Source organism: Lutjanus erythropterus, chromosome 19 (assembly GCF_056507025.1).
Source record: "Lutjanus erythropterus isolate fLutEry1 chromosome 19, fLutEry1.hap2, whole genome shotgun sequence".
Taxonomy (NCBI): domain Eukaryota; kingdom Metazoa; phylum Chordata; class Actinopteri; order Lutjaniformes; family Lutjanidae; genus Lutjanus; species Lutjanus erythropterus.
Window position 1 is genome coordinate 2109393 of NC_139335.1, and position 11958 is coordinate 2121350.

The following is an 11958-nucleotide window of genomic DNA, read 5'->3' on the forward strand; positions in this document are numbered from 1 at the left end:
TGGGCATTTTTTAAATTAAAAATTGACTCAAAATAAGTAATTGATTATCAAAATAGTTGCTGATTAATTGAATAATTGATTAATTGTTGCAGTTCTATAAGGAATAACACAAAGACATGCCTCTTAAGACTGCAAAGCTACAGAAGTGACTTTGTATAAGTCGTTACCTGCACAGGTGATATTGATTAGAGCTGATTAGATTTCTGATCAGAGCTGAATGTTTGTGTGGTCGTGCACAGCCAGAATACTTCCACACCCAACTCGATGAATTTGGAATTTATTTCGATCAACCCAGAGTTGGTGATTTTTGGAACAGTGGAAAAGATGAACAAAGATGCTTCTGGTGAGTTTTACTCTTTTTTTGTTTGTTTGTTTGTTTTGTTTTTTCTTTGTTTTTGTCGAGTTTGAGATGATCTGGGAGGTAAAAGTTTGTTCATTGTGTCATGGCGGCTGTTTCCGGTTACACAAACATGATATTCAGTCTTTAATTAAAAGGTCTGTTTCTGTCGGGATCATTTCCAAAACGTTGTCAGAAGCTTTTACTAAAAATCCGAAACTTGTCGGTGTCAAAACAAACTCTTTTAGTTGAAATACTTTGAGGATGTTGCGGCCTGTTTCTGTTTCGCTGGACTTTTTTTTTCATGAAACACAGGACAGGTAAACACAGGTGTGACTAACCAGATCAATGAAAGTCCCGTGTATGGAATCAGTTTGGACTTTTCATACAAAATATTATCATTTAAAACTTTATATTTGATTTATCCAGGAAAAGAGGCGCTTTCAAATTTCAGAGACGTCAATAATGTGAAAAAAAAAAATTGTATTTCTGAAACTTAGTGTATTTATCATTTATTTTATGACTGACTATTAAATTATTTTGGTCAAATATGGAACATTTCTCAAACATTTATTGTTTCAACTGTTCATTTATGAAAGTTATGTGTTTTACGACCGACATGGAGCTGATTGAGACATTTTATTTTAACTATTTTATTTAACTATTTAAACGGTTTATTTTAAACCTTTTTATTTTGTATGTGAAATATTATATCTGCGAATGTAAATGGACTACAAAGAAACAATTCATAATAGAAACTGGACATTATATTGGAACATACAGGGACTGAAAAATAGTAAAGTGAATAAAAACTGGCAAAACCTTAAATATTTGTATTTAATATCTTTTGTTACATGGTACTGGGGTTGCAAATTTTTTGCAAACAGTTAAAAACACCACGAGGTGTGTGAGATGAAATCGCTGCAGCGCCCCCGATGGACAAAAAGAGACGTTCACGTGCTGCTGGGAAACAGAAAGTGAAAGAATGAATGTGATTTCTGAACAGCAGAGACCGACCGTCGACAGGAGGTGAGTTCTTATACAAGTTCCTTTGAATAAATACCAGAAAATGTCAAGTTTAGTTAAACACGTCATTAAATCGGTAGTTCAGGTGTAACACGAAGGTTTAAGTTGCCGTAAGTTTAGATGAGTACGAGTTATCTAAAGTTATTCTGAGGTTTTTAAACACTTTGAAAGAAGCTGAGCCGGGATTGTGTTAATGTGACAGCAGGGCCTGCAGTCTGTTTATGTAATAAATTCATATCTTATATTTCTCGTTATCGCGTCACTGTGTTTTTTAGTTTAATCTTAATTAGCACATTTAGGACACTCTTTAATGTTTTCTGTATCGTTTTGCAGATTACTTTCACTATGTCTTCAGATGAGGTGAGACGTCATTCAGCTTCTTCCTGTTATTGTTCATTACATAAATATCACAGAAAATGTATTTGTAATGTTCCTGTTAGACATTTCCTCTGTGGGTTGAGTCAGCATCAATAGACCAGTGATGTTATTTTTCTGTCTTTTTTGATGCAAGTTAAATTCTATTTTCACTTATGAAATGATCTTTCTGATTAAACATGAAGACTTCTCTGTATTATACACCCTGGATTTGTGATGGATCATTGACATTGATATAAAGAATATGAGGTGACATTGATTATTTGTCCTCCAGCTGCTTCCTGCCTCAGAGGTAAATATGTCTGTCTGTGTTTCAGGATTTCTCTCTGGTGACGGAGCCTTCTGAGAACACGTTGGAGGGAATCCAGGCTTTAATCGCCGTTTACAAGGTGCACTGAAACTCATGATTTCTGACTAACTGATGTTGTTGTTTACTTTCGGAGGTCAGTGTCTGCTAGTGTGATGGGGGAAAAGAAAAGATCCTCCAAGACCAGAGATATTCCTGCTTTAAACTACAACCCTTATTCCAAAAATGTGTGGAAAATGAAAGTAAAAACAGAATGCAATCATTGGCAAAACTTTTCAACTCATAATCTACTGAATACAGTACAAAGACGAGATGTTCAAATTAATTAACATTAATGTTTAACTACACTTTACAAAAAAGTTGGGACACATCAGTTTTTTCTTCTAACACTCAGTCAGTGTTTGTGAACTGAGACACTAACTGTTGAAGTTTTAAAGGTAAATTCTTTCTCATTCTTTCTTGATATTCGTCTTCAGCTGCTCAACAGTCCACAGTCTGTTGTCATATTTTGTGCTTCATAATGCACCACACATTTTCAATGGGAGACAGGTCTGGACTGCAGGCAGGTCAGTCTAGGACCTGAACTCTTTTACTATGAAGACACGCTGTTGGAACACGTCCACAATGCAGTTTTTAATGCAGTGCTGCCTGAGGGGTCAAAGGTCACAGACTTTCTGTGTTGGTTTTCAGTCTTGCTCCTTACGTGCAGAGATTTCTCTGGATTCTCTGAATCTTTTAATGATATTATGGATTGTAGATGGTGAAATCTATAAATTCCTGCAGTTTTGTGTTGACAAACGTTCTTAAACTGTCGGGCTGTTTGTAGTTTTTCACTGAGTGGTGAACCTCACCCCATCCATGCTGGTGAGCCTTTCCAGGACTCCCCCCCCCAATACCCAATCATGATCCTGTCACCTGTTACAAACTCACCTGTTTACCTGTGGAACGTTCCAAACAGCTGTTTTTGGAGCGTTCCATGACTTTTCCAGTCTTTAGTCGTTCCTCTCCAAATTTTTTTTGAAACCTGTTGCAGGCATCAAATTTAGACTGAGTTTGAACATTAAACATCTTTTCTTTGTGATGTAGTTTTTTCAATACAAGTTGAAAATTAATTGCAAAGGATTGTATCCTGATTGTATTTACATTTTATATAACATCCTTTTTTACTTTTTTGGAGTTGGGGTTGTTTGTGTTCACATGTGTGTGAACGTGTTCAATGCAACACAATCACATGATTGAAAAGCAAATATATTTCTGACTCATGACTCAAATTGGTTTGTGTGGCACTCAAACCAAACTGAATGGAGGTCCCAATTTTTCAAATATGGAAAATGTTGACTTTGTCTTTTCTTGCTTTAGTCCTGTACATTCATGTCTTGGGCAAAGACAGGAGCGTAAAAAAAGATGGTGGCTGCATCTCGTGTTTCCACAGAAAAAACATGATCAGCTGCTGCAGGAGCAGAAGGACCTGGCTACCTGCAGAGACGACCGGCGGAGTCTGACTCAGGAGTTCAAGCTGCGGACCGACAAAGTGTCTCAGAGTCTGGAGGAGGACAGACACTGCTACAAGGACAAGATTGAAAATGAAAAGGTACGGATCTTTTTTTAAAGTCTACAAGTTTTTTTTCTCTCCTGGATGTTAGAGCTTCATTGTGCAGGTAACATGTCATTTACTACTTTACTATTATTTTAAAATTTTTATTATTTTATTTTTAAAGGAGCAATATGTAACAATTGCACATCCAAAAATGAGTACAGCAGTCCAAAGAGTGAGTTAGAGGCTAAACTATAACTTAAAGAGGTTGAAATACGACTTAGTATACAGTCTGTTTGTTTCTCCCACGTACTCCAACTTTCGGCATTAATTTGAACTCTAATCAACATGAAATTAGAAAAGTTACGAGCTAGAATAGAAAATTCAAAGGAGGAAACCGCTGCCGTAGTGTTGTCATTTCATTTTAGCATGTTTCCTTAATCTCCCTCGTTTTATGATTTATTCCAGTAGATATATTACAGATTTTTCCTTTAAATCAGGGTTGTATTGAAGTTTTTCTGTCTCGTAGGCTCGGCGTGACTTGCTCCAGCAGGAGGAGGCCGAGCTGATGAATGACCTGGAGAAGGTGCAGAGAGAACTGGAGGAGGAAGAGGCTCAGACTCGGCACCTGAAAGAGCAGGCTGATGTACGTTAGTCTCACTCAGCACGCCGCCGCCTGCACTCATCCAGGATGTGTTCAGTATAAAAAAAAACCTCTGCACCGTTTGATTCCAGGTGTTCACAGCTGTGCCGGAGAGGAAGGTTTACTTCAACGGGTCGACGGGAAAGGCAGCCGACGAGCCGGCATTTGAAATGGAGCCGCAGATAGTTTACCCGATGGAGGAGGGGACGGCGCTGATTACGTTTGAGGAGGAAGTCGGTGAGTTTATCAACGAGCTGCTGTTTTCACTCGCATTTTAGGCTGCAAAAATCCCAAATGGCCCCAAAAAAGAAGAGGAGAACATGGTTCATAATTTGTAGTTTGCTAACTTTGGAACAGAGCGAGCTCTGAGAAGGGAACGAGTTTTTAAAGCGCGCAGTAACACTGGAAATATTCAGAGGCGAGGATATCGTTTTCATTCGCCTTTCTTTGCATCTTGCACCATATTTTTTATCTTTTTCAACATCTGTTCTAACTTTGTTTACTGTCACTGCAGTTTTATTCCATATCAGATTATCTTTGTTTGTATTCTGACACTGTTCGCTAAACTTAAAATAAAATGTTGAATTCCTCCAGAAGACACATTGTACCCCCAAAAAAGTACCCCAAAAATCAACTTAATTACAGTAATTTGAGTATTTGTAATTAGTACCTCCACCCCTGAAAATGCCACAAACTGCATGAACAGGAAAATAACCTCTTGAAATATTTTTGCAGGCAGATCACCAGTAAATAAATGTTCTTAATTCCTGTGTGTGTCCTCAGTGGCCAAGAAGATCCTGGAGATGAAGAAGCACCGGGTGGAACTGGGACCAGAGTGCAGCATCAGTGTGGAGGCCAGACCAGTTGAGCTGATGGTGCCCCGGGTGGTGGAGGTACGGCAGAGACACACAACAAGATGAATCAGAGTTTTTTTTTTCCTCCCCTCTGTGACTCTGATCAATATCGAGGACAGACGATCTGTTTCAGATGAAGAATGAGTTCAACCAGTGAGGCCATCAGAGGAAACTGTCAGACCACATCCTGACAGTCGATGTGTCAGATTCTAAACACTGAGGGCTGATTTCACACAGAGCTTCAGATTATTCCAGGAGGAAACTTTAATCTGTACTGAGGTTAAGTTTACTTTATTTGTCTCTCATGGAAGAAGTCTGTCTCAGATAAAGGGACAATTCTGCATCAGACCAGACATTACAGGTTTAAAAAACAAAAAAACCCAGTAATTCTGATCCCAGCCTGTGGCCTTTTTATCACGTCGTCTCCTCCGTCTCCACCACTGTTCCTGTCCTGTCCAATAAATCAGTCCCTCCAGGCAGGAAGTTGGGACGTTGCGGTCACAACAGTTCACGCAAAATCAACCAATCCCCACAAATTCTGCACGGCTTTTTAATTTTGCCCAAATTCATGCAAATTTGTCCAGTCATCGTTGTTTCAGTTCACAGCAGTCCCGTGTACGTCTGAATCAACCGACTCCATGTTTTGTTTCATTATTCACGGTTTTTTGCATTTAATTATTTACTTTTATTTTATGGTTTTGTGCAGTTTTGACTGAGTTTGAGCGTCAAACAGATTTTGCTTCTTTGTGGAATAACCTGCTGGAGCTCTTCTTCATTTACAAATAAAGCAGATGTTTGTTTTTTGTGGGGTTTTTGTTAGTTAGAACACTCAGAGTGGTTTAATTCTCCCTGGAACAAGTTGCCCTTGATTTTTAAAGAATAATACAAAAAAAACACATCTTTCTTTGCCATTTTCATTTGATCCTGCATTGCAGTTTTTTTTTTTTTTTGTTTTTTTAGAAAAGCTTCTGTGAAATCCTGGACGGACTGAAGGCAAAAGGCTAAAAAGGCTCTTTGAATAAATCGAATCCCTGATGATTATTTTTCATAATCTGAGCAGGCAGAGAGACACTTTGCACAGAAAGTCAGTCATTTAAGGGAAACTGGGATCTTTGTGTTGTTTTGCATCTCTGTGTCTGGTCCTCCAAATGAACAAGTCCTGATGTGTGTCCTGCAGATTGACTCGAAGGTGTGTCCTCTGCGCATTTTAATCTCCAACCTTCCCAAGATGGACACTGACATTCTGCTGAGCAAACTGGAGATCCACTTCTCCAAGACTAAACATGGAGGTGGAGAGGTGGACTACTGTGAGATGATGCTGGACTCCTGGACGGTGGTCCTCAAGTTTATGAAGAGAGACAGTGAGTAAACGCTCTTCTATCATATTTAACATGGAGATTCTGATGGAATTTAATGTTATTTATTTTGGAGTTTTTTATTCAGAACATTGGAGACTACAGCTGAGTATAAAGACAAATAATGAAGTCACATGTATTCAGGAGGATTCATTTTTAAAAATGATTAAATGATGGTTTAACTTCAAATTATGTTACACCAAACTTTTAAACCATCTTAAAATGATGAACGATTAAATTTAAACCTCAGTTTAAAATTTTGGTGCAACAGAATGAAATTTTATCAGGTTTAGAGTAAAAACTGAACTCTAATTAAAACTTACACTTGAGGTGGTTTAACATTTAAAAAGCTGCCTTTTTCAGATGGAAGGGGCAAAATAAATCAAGATCGTCAAAGAAAGTTAAGACAAACTCAACCCTTTATGATGCATTTCTTCTTTCTTTCACTATTTAGCCTGATAACTGCAGTTATTTCTTAACAAAACATCACAGTGTTTTCTAGCTGGCTACAAAGTAAAGAGCAGTTAATGGTTTTATGTCTCTTATTTTATTCATGAGGTCCTGACAGCACTCAAATTTATATTTTTACTTATTTTAATTTTGGTAATAGAGAATCAACATTTGATCATCACTAAACTTGGATTTACTAAACTGAGATTAGTTTGTCACAGAGCTCTGCAACATCTGGATTTACTAACTTTACACCTAGTTTTGTAACTGATTAGAATAAATCTTAGATTAAATTCATCTTCGTTGGTGCGACACACTCTGTATGTATTTTTTCTGTGATGTATTGTTGAGGCTGTTTTGGTTTGAATCACAGCTGATGAAACTCTTTCTCCCGTCAGTTGCCAAAATATTGGCAGAAAAAGAGTATCATGAGGTGCAGATACAGGACAAGAAGCACCGAGTCAGAGTGACGCCTTTCCTCAACGGAAACATTACAAACCTAAAGGTAAGAATTAGTTTAGAGGTCATGGCGGCACACAAAACAGGAGAAAAGGGATGACTTTTTATTTTTATTTTTTTTTACAGTGTAAAATGCATCCAGATAGATAAATCGTGCTTTGTGTCTGTGGTGTTTGTCCTCCAGACCGAGATGTCTATGTGTCCTCGGACGGTGCTGCTGACGGGGATCCCTGACGTCATGGAGCGAGAGACCCTGCAGGATCTGCTGGAAATCCACTTCCAGAAAAGCGGCAATGGCGGCGGAGAGATCGAAGCGTTCCTCTACAACCCGCTGGGTCAGCACATGTCTGCCCTGTTTGGAGGCGTCTCCCAAAACGGAGAGGAGGATGAGGATGAGGAGGAGGAGGAGGAGGAGGAGTAGGCTGTAGATTTATCACTGCTGCTTAAAAAAAAACAAAATCCTCTCGGGTTCAGGCTTGATATTGTCCCAGATGTAAAGACGAGAGCCACCCTGCCAAAACGTCAGTTTATCTTCACCCTGTCATCAGTGAAGTTACAGCTTCTGATTTTGGGATATTTTTTTTCTCACATTGATGAAGCTGCCTGTCTGGAACAACATCTGTCACCGTTGTTGGTATAAATTCAGAGTATTAAACCCTTCAGTTCATAGATGAAGAAAGAATTTAACCTGGTGTTTTCTGTGTAGTTATATAAATGAATGAAGGTGATGAAGAGTCATTACAATGATGCAGTAACCTCATTACTCAACAAGTAATCTGTACTTTTCACTTCTCATGTAAATTGGTGACGGTCACTTTTATGATATAAATCTGTAAATGATCTGCTGTAACATGTTATTACCTTGTCTGTGTTTTTTCCTCGGTGCAATTAAACTGGTGTGTGAAAAACGATGAAATGAGCCACTATCAAGTTTGTTGTTTTGGATTTTTTTTTTTTAAACACCCTTAGTAATATTTTAATATTGTAAATCGGACAAAACTCTGTGCCGCCAAAGAGGACAGAGGCCTGTACTTTTCCTGCGCTTTCTGTCTCAGACTCCAGCATGTGTCTTTAATGAAAGAGCCTGAATGTCTTCATGGGCACAAAGAAGAGATGATGATGTTTTACACATTAAACATACAACTCTTAAAATATGTTTAGAAAAACATTTTACTGGTCTGGATGGGTGAAATAGGGAATAGTTTATAATAAGGATTTATTTGATGGAGTACTTGCAGTTACAGAGTTGTATTTGGAGTTACTGCGTATTTTATTGAGTTTTGTCCATCAAGCTGTAAACATGTAATAAATTATTCTAAAGGAGAATTAGGCGTTGTAACCCAAAAACTCTGTAAAGTCTTATTTTTGTAGAACAGACTGTTGCTATGGACACAGGTCTTATTATAGACTCTGGAAAAATCATTGTAAAATCACTAAAATAAGTTTAAAATTAATATTGTATTAAAGTATTGATTTGTTTTGGTACATAACCATGTAAAAAGTGAGCAGGTCACTATAGTGAAATAAAACCATAAACTTATTTTGAAATGAATATTTTGTCATATAGGTAAGTAACCATGTAATAAGCAGGATAACGTACAGTGAGCAGGTCATTATTGTGAAATAAACCCCATCAGGATGATCCAGTATCATCCTTTATCATCTTGTTGGGATTTATTTCACAGTAATGACCTGCTTACTGTACATTATCTCTTAATATTTAAAATTACACCTGCCTGATCAAAACTTTTGTAATTATCCATAATTAAAACATGATTCAGAGCATCTGACATTAGTTGGCAGGTCAGTGGCAAAAAAACAGCAAAAAAATCTTTCTTGGACTTCATGTTCTTTGTGCTTGAGTTTCTATTTTAGAAAACAGACTTTGGCCGATAATCTGGAAACACAATTTTTTTTAACGTACTCTTTACTATTTCTCTCATTTATCCAGACCTGGAAATGGCTAAAATCAAATTCCTGGTGATTTTTGTTTAAATTTTTATTTTTTTTGTTGTTATTACAGCAGAAACATAATCAGAAACATAAGTAATCATGTATGACAGATCACCACTACACTGCAGGCAGATACTGAAACAAAACTACAGGAAAAAAACTTATTTTAAATCACATTTCAGTGATCTGATGTTTTCATTTGAAATTTTGTTGTTTTTTGGTAATATGTGTATCATTAATTTAAATTTAAAAGCTATATATCCGTCATTGTTTTGTGTGCCACTAGATGGAGCTCACGTACCACCAGTTGTACCACAGTTTGAGAATCCAGGCTTTAAAGGGATAGTTCACCCAAAAAGTGAAATTCAGTCATTATCTACTCACCCTCATGCCAACTGAAGGTCGGGTTTAGTTTTTCAGTCCACAAAACTCTGCTGGAGTTTCAGAGGAAAACTGTGTTGCAGAATCTCACAAACAATGGAAGTGAATGGTGACCAGTTTTCAAAAACAGCAGAAAAAAATATAAAACTCCTCCATACTGTTCATCTGGTGTAATCCAAGTCTCCTAAAGCCCCGACACATCAAGTTGACTAAAAAAAAAATATTATTTCCACCATGTTTTTATCCTGAATCTTCACTGTAGATCTGTAGCTCGGAGCCACGTTCATGTGCACACTGTCTGGACTGTGTGTGTGTGTGTTGTGACGGTGTGCAAACGGCATGTCAGGACAGATTCTGTAACTCTGTTTTCCTGTGAAACTCCAGCAGAGTTTTGTGGAGTAAAAAAACTAAACCTGACCTTCAGTCGGTAGGAGGATGAGTAGATAAAGACTGAATTTTCATTTTGGGGGGAACTATCCCTTTAGTATGATATTAATCTTCTCATCAAATGTTAATTTTGCAAGTAGATATTAAGAAAATGACCCCCTGATGTAACTTAAAGTGTCTCGAAAAGCAAAACAAATGAAGCACAAAGAGACAGAACTCAAATCAGGTTTATTTTAAAAACAGAAGTAAAAGTAACAGCACATTTAAAAAAAAAAAAAAAAAAAAATAGACTGACATTACTCCGAGTCCAGCTACATCCCCTAGTGCACAAACAGGAAAACCAAAAAAGAAAAAGCATCCGAAGAACCACAGAAGAAGAACGAGTAGAGAGACTGAGGTCAGGCACTTAGACAGAGAGAGGGACAGGTGGACATAGTAGGTGTGTAAAAATAAAAATACATTCAAAAAGAAAAACAACACTGGTGACAGTCGATTACTTTGGAAGACAGTCGGCCTAATTTCGAACCAAAAGACGAGGAAAACGAATAATTTAAAACCCTCTAAAACAACAGCACAATCTATTTGTTACTATACATCGTTCTCATAATGATAAAACACAAACTAGTGCAGGAGTAACTGCCAGCATCCAACAGTCCGGTTCATTTGTGCGTGCTACAGTTCACTCAGACCTCGCATTTTCATTTTTCTTTTTAAAAATCTCAATCTTTAGTTTTTGTGCAGCCGTTACTCTCAAACAAACATTAAAAACCCGCTTTCGTTCTCTTCGTTTCCTCTCTTAAAGCTGAGTCACACTCAGATCACGTACCCGACGTTAAAACAAACAAGGTCAGTGCAAAGCCGTGGCGTCCACATACGCAGCAGTACTCAGATCATTACGTACATGTGACAGTAACAAAACACCTCCTATGATGCGTTCAAGGTCCTACTCACACAGTAACAGTAAAAGGTTTTGAGGAGAAAACACCACAGGTTGTTGCAAGTAGTACAGGTTATTGTAGTTAATGAGTTTTTCCTGTTGATGTACATTTTAATACATTAGCTGATGAGATACAGTACTTACAGAAGGCGTGTTGTGCGTTCTAATGTAACATCCTACACACAATATGGATCTACAGTAATGGCAATAATGCAAATATTTTACCTCCTACGTCTGAAATATGGCAGTCTGTGCCTTTTTTTTTGTGTTAGTATTAGAATGCAGTGTTGGTGAAAATGAATGTTTGTGCTGTAAACTGTAAGCACTGTCCTCTTTGACTTGAATGGAGAGCAGCCTATAAAGGGATAGTTTGGATTTTTTTTTTTTTTTGAAGTGGGGTCAGTAGATGGCGGTCGGCACGTTCCCGGGTTGAAGTGACGCAATGAAAAACATATTTTATCCAACTAGAACAAAAATCAGTTCAAGTGTACGTTACATTTCGAACATTTTCACCACTTTTAACCTGCCATCAGACCGACTTTTCCAACAGGAAACTGCTGTAATTATTCTTTCCAAAGCAACCAGACTCCTTGAGTAAAAGCCACAGTGATGGAAAGAGTACTGACAAGTACTGTTACATCACTAAAATATTACTCAATTACAAGTAAAAATACTGGTGTTAGAAAGATACTTAACTAAAAGTGCAAAGTATTCATTGCACAGACTACTCAGAGTATTAGTTACTTTTAACCGTTAAGTTTCTTATTCAACAAACGGCTCCGTCAGACAAAACAAAGTCAGATGAGTTGTAAATCGCCGTGACGATTGATTAAATATCCATCAATATATTTTGAATTGGTTATATTGTTAACAGCTAATGATTCATCATTAACATCCTCACTCTGCTGTGAGCTGCTGCAGCATTTTGTTCGATTTCTCGTCCATGTCTTTGTTTTCATC

At 37.5% G+C, this 11958-nt stretch overlaps 1 protein-coding gene across 1 annotated transcript; it reads left to right on the plus strand.

Annotated features, from left to right (window-relative positions):
- The first annotated feature begins 1262 nt into the window (after positions 1–1262).
- ifi35 (interferon-induced protein 35) lies at positions 1263–8173 on the plus strand. The gene is made up of 10 exons (XM_084745005.1): positions 1263–1366; positions 1697–1723; positions 2056–2127; positions 3478–3636; positions 4109–4225; positions 4315–4459; positions 5006–5115; positions 6254–6437; positions 7280–7386; positions 7525–8173. The coding sequence occupies exons 2-10, from the start codon at positions 1709–1711 to the stop codon at positions 7759–7761; spliced, it is 1146 nt and encodes a 381-aa protein (XP_084601131.1). The 5' UTR covers positions 1263–1366; positions 1697–1708; the 3' UTR covers positions 7762–8173.
- The last annotated feature ends 3785 nt before the right edge of the window (positions 8174–11958 follow it).